Here is a 22,473-nt window from a genome sequence, read left to right as displayed (position 1 = left end):
CTCAACAGTCTGCGGTTGCTGTCTGATTCTCCTCATCGTGACCTTCCGCACACACACGTTGGTTTCCTCCCAAAAAAAGCAGCCGACATGTATGACTCTGACCACAGAACATGTGTCCTCTGACAGACTGGATGGATGTCCTCCTCCCTGGTGGGAGTTCCAGCTTACGCTTCTGGATGCGGTGGTGGAGCGTGCCGAATCGAAATGGTTTTCCAAAGTACTCCTGAGCACATGTGGCTGCTTCGGTCGTCACGGCTTCTGGTGCAGAGCTGCCCGAGGGCTCGAAGGTCACTTCAATCCAAAGGTGCTTTCTGTTCTTGGCTTTGAAAGCGCTGATATTTACCTAAACAACCTGAATCCTTCCACGATATTATGCTCTGTAGATGCTGGAGGTTTTTTATTTTTTATTATTTGCAATTTTGCACTAATACACAACTTTTTGGAACATTTCACTCGGTTTAAAGTGTAAGATTAACGTGGGACGCCTCCTTCAGACGCCCAGTAAAAAAAATAATAATTCAGAAAGGGAACACTGAGGCTACACACTTGTGTTCTTCATATTTTACTCCAGCGACACCAGTCTGCTCGATCCCACCTCAGACTTCAGGCATCCCTTAAAAATCCCTCGCCGTTAACAACTTCCTGGTCAAAAAAGGAGGAAAGAGGAGACTAAAAGGTTCAAATGAAAGAAACGAGATGAGCCCGAAGCCTTTTACACCCTCACCGATTAACCTGCCGATTGTAGGATCTTCCAAAATAACTGAGAAATTCTAGAAACTTGTCATTCGTCGTCTCCCCACCAGCTCGAGTCGACCACATCGAAGGTGAGACGTGTTTTCTAAACACGGTCCAATGGGTCAGAGGAGACGCTTAAGGATGATCATTTCTTTGGACCTTTGTCTGTTGGAGTTCAAACGAATGAGCAAACGACATTTCAAGTTTTTATTGCGATTCAGATAATAGAAAGGAGGGCCGTGAGTCGAGCTGCAAAAGAAAAACAAACAGAAACACTTCCACGAGCTGCGAACCAGATGGCGTCCCTTCATTTGACCTCTGACACGGTGTTCAATTCCACCAGAAATGAGACGATTGGTTAGGAGGCCGTTAAGCCTGGAAGGTCCTCTGGGTACAAAGGGTGCACAGGGCAGAAGTTTGGTGTGAGGGACTCGTGACTTAAAGTGGTTGTCAAGCAAGGGAAATTAAAAGAAGGTGAGAATACACCCCGCAGAGATCTGAACAGCCGCTAAACGCACACATATAAAAAGTACTCGAGTTCAGATCGGATCATTCGTTTCCTTATTTTTCAAGAATGGATTTGATTTGAAAGCCACATCCTCCGTTTCTACACTCAGATTTGTGGATTTAAAAACCCAAAAGTATGTTAAAAAAAAACAAAAAAACATGAAGCCTCTCCCTGCAGCAGCTGGGATCAAACAGTCGCTGGCCGCTTTGAACCTCACGGTGGCTTCGCTTGTGTGAGCCGAGATGAAATGAGGACAGTGTGAACAGTCTAGCAGCTTGGATCTGGCTTCGCCTGAGCCGGATTAACAAGTAAGTAAGTAAGTAAGTAAACCAACCGTTTGGTTGCCGCTGATCAATCAGTGGAAAAAAGAAAAGAAAATCTTATAGGCACCTGGAGGAAAAAAAAAGCTCAGACTCACCAGAAATGTATTAAACTGTCACAATTCAAAAGTTCTATAATCTGGGCCAGATTCAATGGTAGAAAGAAAGGTTTCTCTGATGCTTTCAGTTGTTCGGTGTCATCAGGAAATAATTCCTTCCCCGCTAACAGCCCTCAGAGAGAGGGCACTGGTCCAGGAACAGATCACAGCTTTGCTACCAGAAATAAAAGACTTTCCACTGCAGCAGTGCTCCAACCAACACAATGTTAAACTTTGCAAAACATTTTTTTAAGATAAAACTGTATGATTATGTCTAAAGGGCACATATAGAAAAGGTTCCGAGCCCTGAACAAACCGGTTTCAAACTGAGCCGGGAGCTAGAATGCTGCGTCAGCGGCACCGAGCCAAAGCTTTTGTGGTCCTTGGCTGGAAAGTAAAAGGCGTCTTCGTTTTATCGCAACAGTCGGTGCCCTGTTCTCTATGTCACAAGGTTCCTATGGGATCCGATAACAGAAATAACCCCCATCACCTCTCCAGACCATTTGAACGCACGTGACTGATTGGATGAAGACCCGTGTGAGACTGCGAAGCTCGTACTTCGGAGAAAGCACATTTAAAACCATCCCGAGCACAGAGTAAAGCTCTTCCACGGGCCAAAAGAGATGAATCAGAGGCTGGAATTATAAGGCAGCGCCAAGACATCTCCGGTTTGATATTTCTGGGTCACGCCCCACTCCAGAGTCCTTCCAACCCCAGTGAGGCGAATGCAAATATACATCCAAAATAACACGTTCGCCTCAGCATTTTGTTCTCTAATTGTTTCCCCGGGGCTGCGCTGTTTCCTGGAGATTTCTGTGTCAGCCAGAATGAGTGTATTTTCCAAAACATCTGCTCAGTTAAGCGCCACATCCATGGGCGACTGGTCCGAGTCGGTAGTGAAGAGGTCGGAGATGCCCTCATTGTTGGCCAGGCTCATGAGGTACTCCTCCCCACAGAGAGAGGCGGCCCGAGGCGGGCTGGCAACACTGTGTCGCTCCTCAGAGGCAGGTTGGACGGAGCTGGGCACCACTGATGGGTGTTGTGTCAGCTTGGACTCCGAGTTTGACAAACTATTGATTCCATAACTACTGTTAGCACTTTCTGGAAAGATAATGGGGAAGTGGGTAAGGAGACATGAGGAAGAGAGCATGAGCGATGACACTTTAAAAGCCCACAGCAGAAGTGAAGACAGTATTTTATAGATTTCGCGTGTGTGTGTGTGTGTGTGCTCAGTTACCCCTTCTCTGTTCAGACAATTTAAAGGGACAGTTCGCCTCTTTTGACATGAAGCAGTATGACATCCCATATCAGCAACATCATTTATGAACATTTTCTTACCCCCTGCTGCGTCCTGTGAGCCGAGTTCCAGCCTCGTTTTGGCGTTGACGAAGGTAGTCCGGCTAGTTGGCTGGGGTTTAAAAAATAAAGCGTTTTGCTTCTCAAAACAATATGCGTTCAAAAGAGTAATACATTTGCATCACAAAAACGTTTTCCAGGAAAAAGTCAGACCTCACAATCGCTTGGAGCTATTTTCTCTACCTTCGTATCACTACGTGCTGCCACCTGCCGACAGCCGCACCTGTTATGGTGTTTACTGCTCGGAGGCAGGGGACTGCTCGCTCTGCACGCGCAGTGATACGAAGGGAGAGAAAATAGCGCCAAGCGATTGTGAGGTCTGACTTTTTCCTGGAAAACGTTTTTGTGACGCAAATGAATTACTCTTTTGAACGCATATTAGCCGCATTGGGACAGAGCCGTTCTAAGAACTGTCCTTCTCAAATTTCGTTCTGATAATTGTCCTTCCCCCCCAGCGGAACTGTTTCAGTCTGCATTCGCACATGAGTCGGGACTGATGCAGCACGCACAGCCATCTGCGACAGCGACGTGTTACTTTAGTGCCACATTCAACAACAAAACAGAACAAAACAAAACCCGGTAAAAGTAAGGAGAGAAGAAAAAACACCACAAAGAAGCTAATATGGAGAGCGGGGAGGCCACCGTGTTTATGGTCTGCATGATGGTGATATTAATCATGGACGATCACATCGGACGTCTAACATGGAGGCTGGAAGAGCTCACAGAGAGAGTCAGGAGACGAGCACAGGCCATACTTCTTCGTTTCATGAAGGAAGGAGAGCAGAGCGTCGCAGACAAAGGAGACCACGTGTAAGTTTAACTTATTAAACACGCACCGGTTGTGTCCGTGTTGTATGAGGAAACATTTCAGCCATGACAACATGACAAGGGGCGGAGCTACCAAACACCTCCATCAGAGGTGTTCCTATGGAACCCAGAACAGACCCAGCCTTGGAGAAGGAGCTAAAATGGTTATAGGAACTGAGGGCCATGGTTCAGAGTTCCTGTATGTGCGAATGCGGGAAAAAACGGCCCCGTTCCTGAAAAGGTTATAGGAACTGCAAAAGGTTCCCACAGTGCGAATGCGGCTATAGTTTTGAGACTAGCCAACTAGCCGGACTACCTTCGTCAACGCCAAAACTCGGCTGGAACTCGGCTCACAGGACGCAGCGGGGGGTAAGTCAAATTTATTAAATGATATTGCTAATATGGGATGTCATACAGCTTCATGTCAAAAGAGGCGAACTGTCCCTTTAACCCTTTGCACGAGTGACCTGTAAAAACCGAGCCTCCTTAAATACAGGACTCACCTTTAGAAGACATCTGAATGAGGGACAAGAAAGGCAGAGAGCGGAGGACGTCATTCTCTCCGGTGGTTGGGTTCAAGCGGCTGCCGCTGGCACTGCTGGCTGCCGCGGCGTCTGCAGGTTCCACAGGAACGGGTTTATCAGAGCAGAGGAAGACCTCAATGGGCCCCTGGTTGCTGCTTAGGTGGATCTGGAGGCTCTGAGCGTCGGGAAAGCAGACAGTTTGGTTATCACGCGCAGCGGGGGAAACAACTTTGTCGGTCGGACGTTTTTGGGTCCACGTACCTCCTCTGGATGCGGCACCTGAAGTTTGGTCTCCGCAGGCGCTTTGATCACCATCACAGTCTGATCTTTCAAACTCGAAATCCTGCTTATGTCCTCGTATGTCAAGTAGGCGTATGTGATCCGCCAGGTCAAGGAAGATCAGAAACCGTATCTTTTTTTAAAAATAAAAAACTAAACTAAAACGCATCTGCTCTGCGAGCTGAAAGCAACGCTGTGGGTGTGAAAGAGGATGAACGGACTTCCCGTCCGACAGCGCTGCCTTCGCCCGCGGCCCAAAGACTCAACTTTGGCTGACGAGGTTACAGAGAGTTCAGGGAAATTTTGCAAACAAAGGATATCTCCAGTAGTGACGGTCCACGCACAGCTTGCTTATCTGCTGTGTACAGCTTTGAATCAGCTCGTCAAGCCTCCTCTCCTTGTCCAGCAGAACCGTCAGCTCGCAATCCGCTTCACCCTTCAACTGCCCGCCCCTGTGCGCGCACATCAGAGCACAGCAAGGTTAACTGAAGTAAGATGCGAGGCATCCACGGGAAGCTGCGGCCCTCGTCTCATGGACAGGTGTGAGCTCCTTCTTCACCAACTCAACAGGACAAACAGCTCCGTACCCAATGCTCTGCGTAATGCTCATACTTACCGCCACTGCACGTAGTTTTTCGACTTCTTTGTGATAAGGTTGATCCCTTCCAAGACGTTAGTGACATCATAGACTCGTCTCTTGGACACGCTGAGCTCCTGGCAGACGGTGTTCAGGTCCAAAACCCCGTCAGCTGTGGATCTCAGCATCTCCTTAAACTTCTTTGTCAGGAGTCCCAGCGAAGTGTCACAGCGGGACCTCTCCAAACGTAACCTGTGTGCTGTGAGTTTTGGGGCAGGAGATTTTAAAAAAACAAAAACAAACAGGTTGAGATTCTTTTTTATTTTTTTTTTTATTTTAAATCTACAGCAAAAAAATGAACAATGAAATCTGGCGCTTTACGAGTGTAAGGATAAAGTTAGGTCTGAGTCCTTACACTTTGCTCCTCCTTGGCTCTGACTGGCTTCGGACATCTTGGCTTCAGCAGTTGAGCCCACAGGCTGCTCGGTCCCACCGCCATCCTGAGGGTCCTGTGCAACACCGACTGCCGACTCCAGCCTTTCTTTTTGGCCTGACAAGAAGTATACACCTCAAATGTTTGGCATTAAAACGTCTTAAAACTTTACTATTACACTAGTTATTTACAGGGCCGCCATTTTTGGTCAGCAACTCAGCGGAAAACTGACTTTTTCAGAGCCTACTCCAAATAACGCACGTTTTCTGAGATGTTAACGTGTGAAACAGTGATTTTAGTAAGCCTCCCGAAGCTCACTCATCGTTGCTGAGGATTGTCATCTGGGCAGAGGCTAGCTTCCCTCACGAGTGTGTTAAGCTAGTGGGAGTAACACTCCCCATCCCCCCTCCCCAGACTCACCTTAACCCTTTAAAGTGACTTTCTTCTGGCAAAACTGAACAGTTTACGGTCACTTCCTCGCCGACGTTTTGTCACCGATTGAGTAAGTTATAGAGGCGTGCAGCACCTGAATGCACAAAAGATGCCAAAGCTCAAGCTTTGAAAAACACGCGTGAAGTTTCCGGATACACAAAGACGAAGAAACACGATCACTTTTCAAAATAGAGGCACACTGTTAACGCACACTCTTGTCCTTTCTCCGTCACGGATATTTTAACACTTTTTGAGTTTCAAAGTTTAACATACGGTACGTATAGCTACAGCACAAACAGGCGGAACTCTTTAGTAATCAGAGTGACAATGTTTCAATGAACATTTATATGGGCTTTTCCAATGAACACTTTTGGTTTGGTGGCTTTTTTTTTCTTTAGATACAAATTATCATTGTGGTTTACTGTTAAAACGTCAGATATATAACAAGAAGATTCCAGTTACATTTAGTTGACTTAATTACCACAATGTGTTCCCAACTATTCCGCCGTATCTACTTCATGTCAAGTTCACCAACACGACTTTCGAAGCGTAATAAATTAAACATGCCTTTATTCTGAAAGCAGGTGTACAGTTTCCGGTTTTATACTGTGCTGCCCTGGCAACGTCAACGTGACCAACGTAGCGAGTGGTGCGAATACCACTTTTAGTGACGTTAACTTGAAAAACAGAAATAACTGTGCGAGAAGAGTGCGAGAAACACCTTTTTTTCCCTCTTTTTTTTTATCTCGTCCAGGACTGACTACCGGTACCCTTTTAATCCATCACTTCTATTGCTTATACAATACATAATAAGGTACCTTACCACCAGAATCTCATAACAAACTGTGTCTAGAAATTAAACTTCTAATATTAACCATGAATAAAATAGCTTGAACCATGGGCGTCGCACCCGTGGGGGATGGTGGGGTGTTTCGACCCCCCCACTTTTACAGCAAGATGATTTCCCCTTTTTGAATTTTCAATGACCAAATAAAGTTTTAACAAATCATAAAATGTGTTTTAAAGACCCTGTACCCTCTTTAGAATAATTCTATCCAGATTTGAGCAGTGTAACTATTGTAGTTTCCATACAGGACCTAGTTTAGGACGATCAAAATGCAAAAAATGCAGTAAAATGGCCCTGTTCTGCATTTTTATAAATCAGAATAAGGTTTCACAAATCCCAAACAAGGTTTTAATGAATCTATAGCCTCTTTAGAATAATTCCATCCTGATTTGAGCAGTGTGACTATTGTAGTTTCCATACAGGATCTAGTTTAAGCCGATCAAAATGCAGTGAAATGGCCCTTTATGCCCATCCATTTAATTCGCGAATCGGATGCCAACTTCAGCGTCGTGTCTATGGGCTTGATGTGGCGCTCATGTGCCCCCCCTGTAACACCCCCACATTTAAAATCCCTGCTCCACCCCTGGCTTGAACAATATACAAAATGCATTGAAAGTACTTCCTGGGATATGGTTTCAAATAAAATTTTCACGCAATCGTCTGTTGGCCACTTCCGTGCAACGCAGTGTCGCGTACGTCTGACGCAGTTGAGCTGACCAATAGTGTCAGATCTTGCCAGAACGTTGGTTACTTTCCTAAATAAGCCGGAAGTAGCATTTGTAGTTCACTGCGATGTAGCTTTATATCAGCTTAAAACGACAAAGGTGAGGCAGGAACGGACAACACCACCTGGACTTGTTAATGTAATCTTTGTTATTACTAAAAGTCATCTCATAATAAGGAAACTATAAACAGTAAAAGGTACAGGTTCAAGTTCTGCCGCAGTGGATTTCTGTGACAGTCACACTCCGTCGTTTTAATGTACACAATCACTGGAATCATACAGGTACAAGTGTTTTGACAGAGTATGAGAGCTGCGTATGGAAATCATCTGGGGGGCTTCTACATTTGTGACATTACCTTACCACATCCTTACAAACCTTTAAAAAAAAAAAAGAAGTGTGCTAAGGTGACTCCTTTCACAGATTTGAATCACAAATATGTTGGAATGAATACTGGAAATGTCAGAAATAACTACATTTTAAAAACGTATTTCTAGTAATGTTCCATACAAAAATGTTGGGATTTAGGATGAGTAATTGGGGTCAAAATAAAATTTCAAAAAAAGCAGCTCACACAACCATCAACATATCATTACTGATCAAAACCGAGATCACGATGTTCCTTTTACCTTCCCAGGATGGTGCATAAGGTAAAATCCCCCAAATATGAAGCAAAAGAGACAAAGTATTGAATAGAAACAAAATTATTTCAGTCATCATCATCAAATTTAATTTTCTTCCCTTGGAAGGCCAGGATTTGTCCTTGTTGCTCCTTCCGTTTCTTGCTGGCCTCCCAGGATGGGTGGAGTGCGGGCTGTGGCGTCGGATGAGAGAAGACGCCTCCACCCCTGAGATCCCTCTGCCTTCGAACGTCACCCCTGCCTCGCCCCCTCCCTCTCCCGGCAGATGCAGAGACCTTCCCGTCGGACTCGGGGCGTCTGCCTTCGGGGCATGGCTTGCTGTACTCGGACCCTGAATTTGAAGCTCTCCTCTCTTGGTTCTGGAACTTGGACTGTTTACTAAAATCTCTGTTTAGGCTTTTCGGTTTTCCTTGGCCCATAAATTTACCATCTCCTCTACCTCTGCCTCTGCCTCTGCCTCCTCCAGCCTTCGTCAGGGACGAACAGAAAACAGACTGAAGCGCGGTCGCTTTAGACTTCAACCTGGACTCGAGCTCGTCAAGTTCTCTCTGGAGTTTGTCAGAAGATTTCACACCGTCTGTCGAGTCCTTTTTCACTTCCTGTCCCGTATCCTTCCTTTCTCCTTCTATGCCTTGCTGTTTTTTCTTCTTCTTCTTGAATTTGCTCACTTTCCCTACAAAGAAGTCGTCGTCATCGCTCTCCTCTGACTGGGAGGACTGCTTGTGGAAACGTTCCTCCGTGCTGTCATCAAAGTACTCTTTCTCTTCGTTATCGGATGACTCGACATCGCTCTCATCCACATCGGCTATTTTCTGGAGTGCCACGGGGGCAGGGGGGGGCTTTGTTTTCTTTTCTGCAGCTTTACTCTGAGGTTTAGTTTTCACAATGACCTTCTCATCACTATTTTTTACTGAAGTTGGTCTTACACCCGCAGAGTCCGGCACTTCGTTTCTGTGAATATCAGCAACACCGGCTGGGTGAGCATCTTTCTCTGTTTCCTTCTCAGCTCCGGCTGCATCTTCAGTGTCTTTAAGGACGTCTACTCCTTCCTCTGTGTCTGCGATCTCTTGTAACTCCACAGCTTCGTCCTCCTCTTTTTTCTCGTTCTCCCTTTTCCCCCTCCTGTCCTGAGAAGGCAGAGTGGCCTTTTCAGTGTGCATTTGAGCCGTTGGCTTTCCCTCCTGCTTTCCACTCTTCATGCGCTCCTCTTTGAAGGCTTTCACGGCAGCTTTGATGCTCTCGATCTTCTTACTGAACTGAGGGTGGGTGGCAATGCGCGCAACAGCCCGGTCGGATATAATAGACTTTGGGTTTCTGCACACTTGGTCGAAGTTGAGATTCTTCTGCAAGGCTGTCTTGGTCACCTGCCGATTGGGGAAAAATAAAAACAAACATTGGATGATTTGCCATTTAAAAAATGGCTCAAGGTTAGAACTGTTAACCAACTTGTGTGCCCATCTGACTTTAAAAATCAGTGCAGAAATGATAGTGTCTGTTTGATCTGTAGAGAAACACAACAGCCCTACCAGGTCTGGTGAGAGGTTCTTCATGCTATGGACCTCCTCCAGCAGTCTCGCAGCTCTCCTCTGATTCCTCTCAACTTCTGTCTCGTTCCCCTTCTTCTTTTTCAGCGCAGCAATCTGACGCGTCTGTTTCCGGATGATCAAAGCCCTCACCCTCTTCACCTCCTTCCTCATCTTCACCACCTCGTTGTTGAGATTCAGGACGTTAGCCTGCTGCTTTTTCTCTGTGGCGTCAACAGGTAATGAGATCTTTTCACCTGTGGCTTGCAGCGTTGCTTCTACTTCCTTTTTTACGTCACCTTCACCCTCCTCCTCCTCCTCCTCATCACTGTCACAGCTTTTCTCTCCTCCCTCTTCGTCATCTTCTTCTTCGTCGTCGTCCTCCTCTTCTTCTTCTTCTGTCTCTGCCTCCTCCTTCTCTTCTTCCTCAACAGATGGCATCAGTTCTTCCTCGCTATTCATCATCTGTTGGAGGTTAAAGCAATTTTTGCATTACCATCTTTATCAGTAGCAACAACTTTTGCACTAGGATAAACTATTAAAACAGAAAAACATAATCAATAGCGAACGCTAATGTACCATTTTCTTTTCATCTGTATATTTTTAAAAAGCGCCACACTTCATTTACAACGTAAGCTGTTCCACCCTTGAGGCAGGGTCCAGCTGATTTCCCCCCGAATAAAGTCCACTATCTACTGCTTGAACTGTCGCCGCGTAATACATCTGAGACAGCAAATGTTTACGCCAAGAACGCACACATTCGGTGAAATACCTGGTCAGGGGAGCCAAAACAAACGTGGGTGAGGAAGCATGGAGAAGTTTTACAGAGTATACAGGGGACTACGTGAGCGTACCTTACGTCCCAGTAGCGTAAACTAACTTACGTGCGGAATATATAAAAAGTACGATACCATATTTCTGTCACACTCACCATTTAGACGTGGAAATCTTTTTTAAAACTTAAACTAGAGAGAAGCAGGGAGCGGCCATGTTTCGTACGTCCTCGACGGCGGAATGACGTCAGACGTCAGTATAGCGACGCGGCGTGTCGTGCGAAGGGGAGGGCCTTCAGCGGACTGTTTTTATTTATTTCTTTGTTTCATGTGCATAAAACAACAACAATGGGGAATAACTGAAGAAGTGTGAATATTAGGATGAGCGGATGACATTCCCAGTTACAATTATCAGACCGATATCACCAGTGAATCAACAGGGGGAGGATGAAGCGGCGCAATGCGGACTGCAGCAAACTCCGACGGCCGTTAAAACGGAACCGAATCACCGAGGGTATATATAGCAGGTACAAAAAAAGGGGGTTGGAGGGACGTTATTGTATAACAATGGCGCCTCTTTGCATTTGTCAAGACGCGGCTACCGTGCTGTGTTGCGTCCGTATGGCAGCACGCTTTGGTTTTGAGCTATTTTAGAGGCTGAATGAACCTACCCGTATATTGTCACAATTAAAGGCCCAGGTTAACGGTACTAGTGTGGCATTTCCACACGGTTTTTTTTTCCCACCGTTGGCTTTTGAAATTCAAATTCCGTTCAAATTGTGACATTTGGTACCAGTGACGCTCTGCGCGTGTCTATTTAAAAATGACGGGCATTCTTTGCTTGAAAAATGGATTCAGCGTAAAGTTGTGAGGAGGGGAAAAAAAATAAAAATGACACCAGCAACGTGAGAGGCGCTCGTTTTTGAAGTCGACGAGGTGGTCGCCTGCGCTTTGTCTGGCGGGGGGGTTCGATTTAAACACGTCAATGAAACAATGTAACACGTAAGGCCATTTTTAATTGAACTCGCTGCAACATGAACATCTGGCCTGCGCATTGATTGATGGCAAGCCAGAAAATGGAAAGCAGCTGTGCTGGCCAACATGTCCAGGCATGGCAAACTCTGCTACTCTCTCCACCTAAACATTACTATATGTTCCCCAGCCTTCTGTCAGAGGAGCACATCACTGTTGTGTGCCACATCTTACTCTCACGGTCACTGCTGCCTCGTTGAGTATCTGCCCTTAAATCTAGAGCGCCGTCTGAAAGTCACGTTGGACGTGTGGATTTTTTAAACACACTTTAAAACCTTTAAGACTGTTGTGTAAACCTGAAGTCCAGATCACTGGCGTTCTCAACCGCCTCATCCATGAAATGCGTCGCACTGTAATTCCTCTTCCTCGGTCTTGTTTCTTTGTTTGACTTTTGAGTTTAATCTCCGTCTGCTCTTCACAGCACCTTCCTGTACCTGAAGTTCCTGGTGGTGTGGGTGTTGGTTTTGCTGGCCGACTTTGTGCTGGAGTTCAGGTTCGAGTACCTGTGGCCCTTCTGGCTTTTTATCCGAAGTGTCTACGACTCCTTCAGATATCAGGGGCTGGTAAGAGCTTATTTGTCTGAGCCTGCTCGCGCTCTTTCCACTTGGCTTTAACCCGCACCGGGGTTAGTCTGGAGCTTTGGCCGTCAGATTTTTAACTCTGTTTCTCTTTTCCTCTGCATTTAGGCGTTCTCTGTCTTCTTCGTATGTGTGGCGTTTACATCAGACATCATATGCCTCCTCTTCATCCCTGTCCAGTGGCTTTTTTTTGCTGCCAGCACCTACGTATGGGTCCAGTATGTCTGGCACACAGGTTGGTACTTGATTATGGCTGCTTTCACCTCAAAGACTTGCACGGGAAGTTAAAGGGACAGTTCGCCTCTTTTGACATGAAGCTGTATGACATCCCATATTAGCAATATCATTTATGAACATTGACTTACCCCCTGCTGCGTCCTGTGAGCCGAGTTCCAGCCTCGTTTTGGCGTTGACGAAGGTAGTCCAGCTAGTTTGCTGGGGCCACAAAAATAAAGCGTTTTGCTTTTCAAAACAATATGCGTTCAAAAGAGTAATACATTTGCATCACAAAATCGTTCTCCACAATCGCTTGGCGCTATTTCTCTCTCCCTTCGTATCACTGCCTACTGTGTAGACTGAGCAGGAAACACTGTAACAGGCGCGGCTGTCGGCAGGTGGCTGAACGCAGTGATACGAAGGGAGAGAAAATAGTGCCAAGCGATTGTGAGGTCTGACTTTTTCTGGATGAACGATTTTGTGATGCAAATGTATTACTCTTTTGAACGCGTATTGTTTTGAGAAGCAAGACACTTTATTTTTGCAACCCTAGCCAACTAGCCGGACTACCTTCGTCAACGCCAAAACGAGGCTGGAACTCGGCTCACAGGACGCAGCGGGGGGTAAGAAGATGTTCATAAATGATGCTGCTGATATGGGATGTCATACAGCTTCATGTCAAAAGAGGCGAACTATCCCTTTAATTGTTTCAGATTGTCTTTGGCGATCAAAGGTGCAGATTTAGTTTTAAAACTGTCTTTCTGTCGTGCAGAGAGAGGCGTTTGTCTACCCACTGTGTCACTGTGGATCCTCTTTGTGTACATCGAAGCTGCCATACGGTTCAAAGATCTGAAGAATTTTCATGTAGATCTCTGCAGACCTTTTGCTGCTCATTGGTAAGCGTCATCGATCATCCCGTGCTTCTTTTTGGGTTTTTTTGTAATTACCATGCAAATTTCTTTCCCCCCAAGTATTGTCGGTGACAAAAAGCAAAGAAATCCACAAATGCAAAGCATTTCTGTCGGTCTTCTTCAATGACTCTAAGCGTACACGGTATGCGGAGGGTTTACTGACCGTGTCTCTCCTCATTTTTTCTAGTATTGGCTATCCAGTGGTGACTCTAGGCTTCGGTTTCAAGAGCTATGTTAGCTATAAGATGCGACTGAGGAAACAAAAGGAAGTCCAGAAAGAGAACGAATTCTACATGCAGCTCCTACAGCAGGCCTTACCGCCAGAGCAACAGATGCTGCAGAGACAAGAGCGGGAAGCAGAAGAGGGTGAGACGCACAGCTCAGACACAAAACGCTGCTTATAGTGGAGTTAAAACGCAACGATAAAGGTAACGCTCCATAGCACCAGTCTGACTCGGTCAGAGCCAGTAACATATCTGCGTTCCAGTCAGCACGGCTGTCACTTTAGCAGACAGACAATGCACGGCAGCGATGGGTTAATCTTACGTGTGATCAGCTGTTCAGAGGAATCCAACAGCCCTGTTCAAACTTTCATCCTCCATGGTTTTACCTCCAAAAAGCCGCAACTGCACCGAGTTGAGTTTCCCCCGCCTTAGGGCCCAAGTTAAAGGGAATTGTTCAGAAAAGTGTTTGCGCTTTAGTTGAAGCCTCTTCTCGTCTGTGTTTTCACCTGCTCCCACCCACCGACGTTTTCTCCAACACAATGCAGAGCGTCTGTTAGCTTGATATGACTTTTTATGGCAAAACTGTCGTAACGAGAAAACTTTAACTCCAGAAGGACTTGCAAAAGTTTTGTCGTAACGCTGCTGCAGCTTCTGATTTGACAAAGAGCAGTGAAGAAATCATTATATTTATCGTGGGTTGATAGCAGCTATGCTGTCTCCTGGCTGTTTAGGATTATTAGGACTTCATATGTGTAAACCCTTTAGCATCGCCTTTGAACAGGAACTATTTTTTGAGTAAAAAAAGTGTGCCTGTGTGGAGACTATAGGCCTATTTTATGAGACTTCATATAAGGACGCTGGGCCGTACGGATCGGTTTCGTGCGGACCATGCCAGAAAAAGAAAAAGAAATAAGAATAACTGCACAGAAACAAAGCTTTGAAATAAAGTTCCTTATTGAATATCAACAACTAATGGTCCCACATGACAGTGATGGCGACATGTTGCCAGCTCTGCTCAGTCGGTGAACCAAAAGTCACTTTTTCTGTATACCTGTTTTACAAACTAATAATCGCCACACTTTAGCTGACACACACGTGACGATCAGCTGCTAAAGTTGAACCGCTGTTACAGAACACATTGGTTGGTTTTTAAACCTCAAAACAACCTAGATTTAGAGAAAACCACTTTTCAGGCAGTGGTGGTCCAGTTACTCGTATAATGTGAACCAAACAGTAACAGGCACCAGTTGTAAAAGCACTCGAAGAGGAGATTTTAGTGTCTCAGTCAAAGGTCCATCCTCTGTTTATGGCTAAATATGTTTTCAGTTGTCTCTTTGGTTAAATCAGTTTACTGTGTTTATATGTGCGTGTTAACACTACGTCCTCTTGCTTTCATCCAGCTGCCTTAGCTAAAGGGATCTCGGAGGTAGAACCCACGGTGGTATCCCAAAACGGAGGACCGCCTGGAAAGAAAAGCACTTCAGTCCCGTTACCAGAACTGGAGTACCGCGAAAAAGGGAAGGACAGTACCGCCAAAGAGCGCGAGGGCAAGAAACAAAACACAATCGGAATCAATAACAACAGTATTATACACGCACTGGACTCCAAACTACAGGAGGCAGAGTACATTGAGAACTACGCCGGGGCAAAGAGACTGAATAACGACCTGGCAGGCGAGAACACACACGCTGACAGCAACACACACACCACTTCTAAAGAGGAAATGGGGGGGACGGGGAAGAACTACAAAAATGCCAGCGGAGGCGGGGGCAGCAACTCGTCCCCACGGAACCACAGCTCTGCCAACGGCAGCCTCCCGCCAGGCTCGTCGGCCAATAAGAATGAGAAGAAGCAGAAGGGGGCGGGGAAGGGGCAGAAGGACCCAGTGGAAAACTGCATCCCCAACAACCAGCTGGGCAAGCCAGACGCTTTAGTGCGGTAAGGTGTCCAACATCCAATTTAACATTTTACAACGCACGGTTTATGCGTTTCATGATGACATCCAGGATCAGATTTATTGCACAATATAAAAGAAATGATGTTGTTCATGGTGTCTAACTATCTGCTTTACTTGATCATTAAAGGGATAGTTCGCCTCTTTTGACATGAAGCTGTGTGACATCCCATATTAGCAACATCATTTATGAACATCTTCTTACCCCCTGCTGCGTCCTGTGAGCAGAGTTCCAGCCTCGTTTTGGCGTTGATGAAGGTAGTCCGGCTAGTTGGCTGGGGTTTAAAAAATAAAGCGTTTTGCTTCTCGAAACAATATGTGTTCAAAAGAGTAATACATTTGCATCACAAAGTCATCCCTCCAGAAAAAAGTCAGATCTCACAATTGCTTGGCGCTATTTTGACTGCTCGGTCTGCACTTCTGTCTGCACGGTCTACACAGCACGCAGTGATACGAAGGGAGAGAAAATGGCGCCAAGCGATTGTGAGGTCTGACTTTTTCTGGATGAACTATTTTGTGATGCACATGTATTACTCTTGCTTCTCAAAACAATATGCGTTCACAAGACGCTTTATTTTTGTGGCCCCAGCCAACTAGCCGGACTACCTTCGTCAATGCCAAAACAAGGCCGGAACGTGGCTCAGCACGCAGCAGGGGGTAAGAAAAATGAATGAATAAATAAATAATAAATGGTAAATAAATAAAATTAATAAATGATATTGCTAATATGGGATGTCATACAGCTTCATGTCAAAAGAGGCGAACTATCCCTTTAAGCCAGCAGTTGCTAAATGAGTCGCAGCTTTACTCTTTATAGTAGAACTACCGGGTGTGTGTGGCGACATGTCTGCTAATGTCGTTCCGGCGTCTCTTCCTAAAGGCTGGAGCAGGACGTGAAGCGCCTGAAGGCGGAGCTTCAGGCCAACAGGCAGTTGGAGTCGGAGCTGCGCAGTCAGCTGTCCTCTCTGAGCAGCCAGGACCGCAGCCTTCGCTCAGAACTGGGCCAGCTGCGCCAGGACAACGAGCTGCTGCAGAACAAGTGGGTTCATGCACAATCTTAAGTAGAGCCTCCGAAACTGGTGAAGGCTCATATGTCTCAAACCGTGTCTCAAACCGTGTCACCAACAGTCCAACTGCAGTCGGGTTGACTACGTTGCTCTGTACTTTAGGCTCCACAGTGCCGTGCAGGCCAAGCAGAAGGACAAGCAGACCATCTCTCAGCTGGAGAAGAGGCTGAAGGCCGAGCAGGAGGCTCGGGCTCTGGCTGAGAAACAGCTGGCTGAGGAGAGGAAGAGGAAGAAGATGGAGGAAGCCACTGCCGCCAGAGCGGTGGCTTTAGCTGCTGCAACAAGGTACCGCTTGGTGTTTGCCACTTCTGTCTGCCGTTCAGCAGCCGTGTCAGCTGGTTCCGGTCATGAGAGAAAAAGCTGTTTTGTGTTTTTCTCGTCTGTGCTACAGAGTGGAGTCCACCGATTCTCTTCGCGGTCGGATCAGAGAGCTGGAGACGGAGTGCAAGAAGCTCAGCATGGACATGAAGCTAAAGGAGGAGCAGATTAGAGACCTGGAAGGCAAATGTCAGGTGAGGCTAAATAATGAAATGCTTTGTGTTTGTGAATGCAAATATGGAAAAACTCATTATTTGAACAGAACTCTATCAAGCATAGGGATTTGTAATTATCAAACTGCTGCAGTCCCTTGATTAAAATAATATGACGGCTAGTTTGTGTAATTCAGGTCAATTAAACAGGACGGCCCTTGTTAGCTCAGATGCTTTGCTAGTGCAAAACGTTTTTCCGCGTAAAACATTGTTCATCTTTCTTGTCTGATTCTGTCTGAAGGAGCTGCGCAAGTATAAAGAGAACGAGAAGGACACGGAGGTGTTGATGTCTGCGCTGTCAGCCATGCAGGAGAAGACCCAGCACCTGGAGAACAGCCTCAGCGCCGAGACCAGGATCAAGCTGGACCTCTTCTCTGCACTGGGAGATGCCAAGAGGCAGCTGGAGATAGCACAAGGTACACCGTGGTTGTATGGCTGCAGTGAGTCACTCATTAGTCACTCTGAAAACACCCGCTTTTTTGTTTTTTCCAGTCCTCCTCACTCGATCGTTCACAAGGGAAATGTGATGTTACCTTTTTGAACAGCTAAAAGTCTGCTAAAGACCGCCTCTTATGGTTTGGCTAAATATTCTTCTTCCTGTGCTGGCAAACAATGCAAAGCTGGGATCCACCCTCTTTATGCGAGGAGGTGGAAAATGCTTAAGAGGACGACAGCTGAAAACACAGCGAAGTGTGGCCACATCGAATCTAATACAGACAATAATGGACTGGCTTTCCGCTCAAATACCATAACTTCAAACTAATATCAGGGAATAGTCAAGTCAAGTCAAGTCAAAGTTTATTTATAATGCACTTTTAAAACAACAATAACAGCTGACCAAAGTGCTAACAGGAAGGCCTATAGAATCAATAAACCGCAGCCACTATCACAACACCGCAGAGTCACCGTGGCAGCATACTGCTCTCAGATAAAGGGATGATTGTTTAGTTTTTTTTCTCGTTGAATTTGATTGGGGTCACTTATCTTCTTGTTTGTCTAAAACGGAAACAAAAGTTGGGAATATGAAATGCCAGTTCTGAAGTTCCCAGGGGATTTCCCTCCGGCTGTCACCCGTTTATTAGAGCTGCAAAGTGCTGTGCTGGTTCACACAGTCGCCGTACAGCTAGAGGGTTGCTGGTTGGAATCCCGGGCCGGGGCCTTACTGTGTGCAGTTTTCATGTTCTCCCCGTATGTGCGGGGGTTCTCTCTGGGTCTCTGTAAATTGACCCCAGGAGTGAGGCCCCATCCACACGTAGCCGGGTATCTGCTAAAACGAATATATTTTTCTACGTTTGGACCTGTCATCCACATGAAAACGCATCATAAACGAATGTTTTTAAAAACTCCGGGCAAAGTGAAGATTTTTGAAAACTCCATTTATGCATTTGCGTGTAGACAGAGATAACCGGAGTTTTGCGTTTTCGAACATCACAATATGCGCCAAAACAACAACAAATCTGCTCTGACGTCAAACGTGCGACCTTTGTTTACTGAAGAAGCATGGATGCCTTGAGAACTGTGGTGGTTATTATTGTGCAGGCGCTGTTTACTGCCTTGATTTTACACGCCCAAGTCGTACTCCCAGAGGAATGGCGTGACAATTTCCGCATGTCCCGGTCCTCACTCCTAGCCTGACTACGTCATACTCACGATTCTAGTCAGAATGTGAGTCTGATACCGCTCAATAGAGATTTGGGTATGGGGCGTGTTTCAACCGAACCAGGAGAAAAAATGCCTCTTCGCTCAATTGGATAGACCTAAAACCAATCAGAGCAACGTAGTATGTGACGTAGATTAAGCAACACACACTTGTTGTAGGAAGGACGGCAAAAACATCTTTTCTATCGATAAAAGCCTTTATCACGTTCCTCTGTTCGTCTTTCAAAATGAATGCAATGTGGAGATCCTGTAGAACAGACTCGATGGCAGAATCTACACACCCTAGCTCTCCAGCGGCAGCCGTGTTCAGCTCTTTAGTGACGTAGTCGATAATGTCCCTGTTGATCATCTGTCCATCATCGTATAAAGCCCGCCCTGGCAATCTGATTGGTCCGACCAATTCTTGGTCGGGCATAATGATTTCCCAACTGAGCAGAGCCAGACCGAACTTCCCGACCAAAACTTTTATGGGCGGGGCTAAGTTCGGCTGGCACCCAGGCTACCTCACTCCTGTCGCTGTCGGAGTTATTACGTCCTCATATCGAGGGGCAGTCCACTGTCTTGCGATCACCTGTCAGTGTGCTCAAAAAAGTTGCGTGCACACTTTATTATTTAGCTGACGAGGGCAGATTACGCAAAACAGCAAATGCACTTGGGTTGTCAAGACAGGTGAAAACGCAGATGTTCGGTTATGTGTGGAATTTTTTTTTTCGAAAACGAGGTAATGTGGATACAAATTATTTTATAAACGGAGGGGGGGAAATATTCGTTTTTAAAAATACCCGGCTGGTAGCAGGTCTTATGGAGGGTTGAACCTCAATGTTACTGAAGCAGCGTGGGATCGTGCTGACAGAGAACGGAACAAATGGGAGCCAACATCCAAAGAAGAGCTTTGGGATGTCCTGGAGAACTATTCCCGAAGACGACTTAAAGAGATGATAGAAAGCTGGTCTAAGAGGGTTCAGGCTGTGGTGGAGAATAAAGGTGCTCAAACAAATATCTCATTTTAAGCTCATTAGAGCCTGTTTTATGACTTATAGACAGTATTTTTAGACATATGAACACATTTCAATAAATCCCCACTCCTATTTTCCATTTTCTGGATAATATATGAAAAAATGAGAGGTGACTCGAGACGTTTGCACTCTGTTTGTGTCCTCCCAATCACGGACATCCACATGCAGAGTCCAGCTGGTTATTCCTAGAGGTTTGACCTTTCTGCTATTAGAAGCCTTATATTGGCTACTCTCTGATCTCTTCTGCCTTGTCTGATATATTTTGCTGTTTTTATTTGTAGTTTTTGAGTTATTTTGAGTTACTTTTCTAGTTGTTTTGCCCGCATGTTGTTCCCCGTTTTTTTTTTTTTTGCTTTTCTCGTTTTCTTAAGGCACGCTCCAGCATTCTTTAGAAAGATGCTGTTTATTGTTATCTATCCCTAGAGGTATTTGGAAGAAATGCCCACTGCTTCTTGGCTCCGATCTATGTGACAAGAACAACTCTGCTTCCCTGTGTCTCACCCAGGCCAGATCCACCAGAGGGAGCAGGAGATCGCCGAGCTGAAGCAGAAGATAGCAGAGGTGATGGCCGTGATGCCCAGCCTGTCCTACTCCTCGGATGGCAACAACCTCAGCCCCGTCACCCCGCACTACTCCTCCAAGTTCATGGACAATAGTCCCTCCTCCTTGGACCCCAACGCCTCAGTCTACCAGCCCCTCAAAAAGTGACTCTGACAGAACTGATCCTCTTTCTTTACTTTGCTCTCAGTTCCAGTTTGGGTTATGTCTAAGTTTACGAGCCCCTGACAGGTTTTTGCACTTAGCACACACAGACACAACTCCGCCATACACACGTGTATTTTCTTTTCCCCCCTTTTTTTGTGGGGTGGGGTTCTTCTACAAGAACTATTATTTTGTCTGGGTTGTGTGCCGTACGATTGGTTGGCACAGCGTCTGCTGAAGAGCCGTCATGCATCGCTTTATGTCAGTCCTCTTTACAGTGTGAACCCCGCCCACAGCCACTTCTTTTTCTTCCACGATAAACCGACACCCAGGCGTTTGATTAAAAGAATCCGTCGGCTTTCACGACGGTTGGACTGAGACGGAAGGGCGTGTTTTTCAGTTGTGATGTGAATAAGAAGCTCGTCTGTAAAGTAAAGCTCCGCGAGAGATACATGAATGTAAAACTGTTCATGTTTTGATATCAGCATTAACTTTAATCAGTGATTGTTTTGTAATGTTTTCGCTTCAGTTTGACTGTGCATTTCTTCTAAGGTTGTGATATTGAACAGATAATCGTTTGCTGTGTTCCTCAGATTACTCTGATACAGTTTAGTCTCCTAATCCTGGAACAGTGGATCCTCCAGGGACGCCAGTAGGTGGACGAAGCAGATAGTTTTGTCCTTAAGAATACGACTGCTGGTTTGGACTCGGCACTGCCAAAAAAAAAAAAAAAAAGAAAAGGATACATTAACGTTCACTCGTTTGCTGCAGACACCTTCCCTCTCCTTTTCTGGACCAAATTAGAACCCCGTAGGCTCTATTTGTCACAGGATTAAATGATGTCGAGGTAACTGGTCGTTACCAATCATTTGCAGGTTTTACAGTGCCTTGCGGTTTTCTTTTTTTTTTTTTTTTTTTAAACTTTGCAAATCCTGGGAGCTAAAAGTATGACGCTTCAAAGCCACTGTTCTCTCTCCGACTCGCCTCGTTTTACTCCTGCACCCCAAGTCAGTATTCAAAGGCGAGCGCAATTAAGTGTCTCGCGAGACGCGTTCAATGGTTCTCGCAGGCGGCTGACCACAGTGCTGCAGATTTAAAGGGAAAAAAACGCAACACTCGACGCGGTACGAGTCATTTCATAGCGACACAGTCTTGGTATGCCAAACGCCAACCCAACTGATTGTCTATTATCATGCCCTCTAGCTGGCATTTTGTTGTTTACAACGATGTACATTAACTTACTGAGGAATGTTTTCTTTGCTTATTTCGTTTCAGTTCTTAAGTGCCAAGTGTTGATGTTGGGTTTCCATCCATACTTTGATCGATGTAGCTAGCATAATGTTTGCGGAAGCGTGCCGTTCTGTTTGGGTTTTTCTTTCGTCATCAGCACATATTCGGACGGTGTCGTGTTTACATGGTTCTGGGTAGATCACGGTGAAGCAGCAGACGCGTTACTCAAACTTTTAATTTATTCGTCGCAGACTTCTCTCGAGTGGCACTTTGTTGATATTTCCCCTCATATTCTCTAGGTTTCCTGTGTTTTTGTTTTTTTTGTTTTGTTTTGTTTTGTTGTTGTTTTTTTCCAATTAGGAAGGATTCTGTGAATGTGTTGTGTTGGGAGAGGGTGACACCCCCCCCCGAACCATTTGATCATGTCGTGTTGTCACGCCACCTACCTGGAAAGAAAAACAAAAAAGGAAGAGAAAAAAAAAACGTATAGTTTGTGAATCACTCTTGCGTTGTGAATTGAGTTCTCGAGTTGCTTTTTACAAGTTTGTGTGGAAGGAAGAGACGGTTAAAAAACAAACAAAAAAAAGTGCTTTGTTTGATCTTTTTATTGTTCCACCATGGTTATTTTCTTTACTCAGTGATGGTGGCCGTGTCATACGTTTCACTTTGATCTTCACCATTAAAGAAAGTCTTGCTGGTGGCAAGCTCTGGAGTCCGTGTACGTCATTATGTGTTTGTCTACTGTGTTTTTTTTCCTTCGGCTTTTGTAAGGGTCTCAC

At 45.6% G+C, this 22,473-nt stretch overlaps 3 protein-coding genes across 3 annotated transcripts; 1 reads left to right on the top strand and 2 right to left on the bottom strand.

The window, feature by feature from the left end:
- Positions 1 to 665: 665 nt before the first annotated feature.
- Positions 666 to 6,215, bottom strand: e2f3 (E2F transcription factor 3). The gene is made up of 7 exons (XM_075449329.1): positions 6,058 to 6,215; positions 5,620 to 5,754; positions 5,244 to 5,463; positions 4,948 to 5,079; positions 4,610 to 4,724; positions 4,328 to 4,523; positions 666 to 2,762 (listed from the first exon to the last, which is right to left on the bottom strand). Exons 2-7 carry the CDS (start codon positions 5,654 to 5,656, stop codon positions 2,515 to 2,517), a joined length of 948 nt encoding a protein of 315 aa, XP_075305444.1. The 5' UTR covers positions 5,657 to 5,754; positions 6,058 to 6,215; the 3' UTR covers positions 666 to 2,514.
- A 1,759-nt stretch (positions 6,216 to 7,974) lies between these two features.
- srfbp1 (serum response factor binding protein 1) lies at positions 7,975 to 10,843 on the bottom strand. The gene is made up of 3 exons (XM_075449314.1): positions 10,734 to 10,843; positions 9,806 to 10,267; positions 7,975 to 9,643 (listed from the first exon to the last, which is right to left on the bottom strand). Exons 1-3 carry the CDS (start codon positions 10,734 to 10,736, stop codon positions 8,348 to 8,350), a joined length of 1,761 nt encoding a protein of 586 aa, XP_075305429.1. The 5' UTR covers positions 10,737 to 10,843; the 3' UTR covers positions 7,975 to 8,347.
- On the top strand, positions 10,824 to 22,407 carry maco1a (macoilin 1a). Its single transcript, XM_075449313.1, has 11 exons — positions 10,824 to 11,102; positions 12,029 to 12,170; positions 12,294 to 12,420; positions 13,174 to 13,297; positions 13,500 to 13,678; positions 14,937 to 15,474; positions 16,371 to 16,529; positions 16,660 to 16,842; positions 16,949 to 17,069; positions 17,329 to 17,503; positions 20,268 to 22,407. Exons 1-11 carry the CDS (start codon positions 11,023 to 11,025, stop codon positions 20,468 to 20,470), a joined length of 2,031 nt encoding a protein of 676 aa, XP_075305428.1. The 5' UTR covers positions 10,824 to 11,022; the 3' UTR covers positions 20,471 to 22,407.
- Positions 22,408 to 22,473: the final 66 nt, after the last annotated feature.

The sequence above is a fragment of the Odontesthes bonariensis genome, chromosome 18 (assembly GCF_027942865.1).
Source record: "Odontesthes bonariensis isolate fOdoBon6 chromosome 18, fOdoBon6.hap1, whole genome shotgun sequence".
Classification (NCBI taxonomy): Eukaryota; Metazoa; Chordata; class Actinopteri; order Atheriniformes; family Atherinopsidae; genus Odontesthes; species Odontesthes bonariensis.
The sequence above is the reverse complement of the archived record's forward strand: the minus strand, read 5'-3'. Positions and strand labels throughout refer to the sequence as shown.

What these genes read in the sequence shown, in the direction of transcription:
- e2f3 (XM_075449329.1), bottom strand. Translation starts at nt 5,656, where the DNA reads ATGTCCGAAGCCAGTCAGAGCCAAGGAGGAGCAAAGT. An exon ending in GAGCCAAGGAGGAGCAAAGT is followed by an intron (nt 5,464 to 5,619) that starts GTAAGGACTCAG and finishes CAAAACTCACAG; the next exon opens with CACACAGGTTACGTTTGGAG. An exon ending in CATTCAGATGTCTTCTAAAG is followed by an intron (nt 2,763 to 4,327) that starts GTGAGTCCTGTA and finishes TTATCTTTCCAG; the next exon opens with AAAGTGCTAACAGTAGTTAT.
- srfbp1 (XM_075449314.1), bottom strand. An exon ending in AGAACCTCTCACCAGACCTG is followed by an intron (nt 9,644 to 9,805) that starts GTAGGGCTGTTG and finishes CCCAATCGGCAG; the next exon opens with GTGACCAAGACAGCCTTGCA.
- maco1a (XM_075449313.1), top strand. Translation starts at nt 11,023, where the DNA reads ATGAAGCGGCGCAATGCGGACTGCAGCAAACTCCGACGGCCGTTAAAA. An exon ending in AGACCTTTTGCTGCTCATTG is followed by an intron (nt 13,298 to 13,499) that starts GTAAGCGTCATC and finishes CATTTTTTCTAG; the next exon opens with TATTGGCTATCCAGTGGTGA. An exon ending in ACCTGGAAGGCAAATGTCAG is followed by an intron (nt 17,070 to 17,328) that starts GTGAGGCTAAAT and finishes TTCTGTCTGAAG; the next exon opens with GAGCTGCGCAAGTATAAAGA.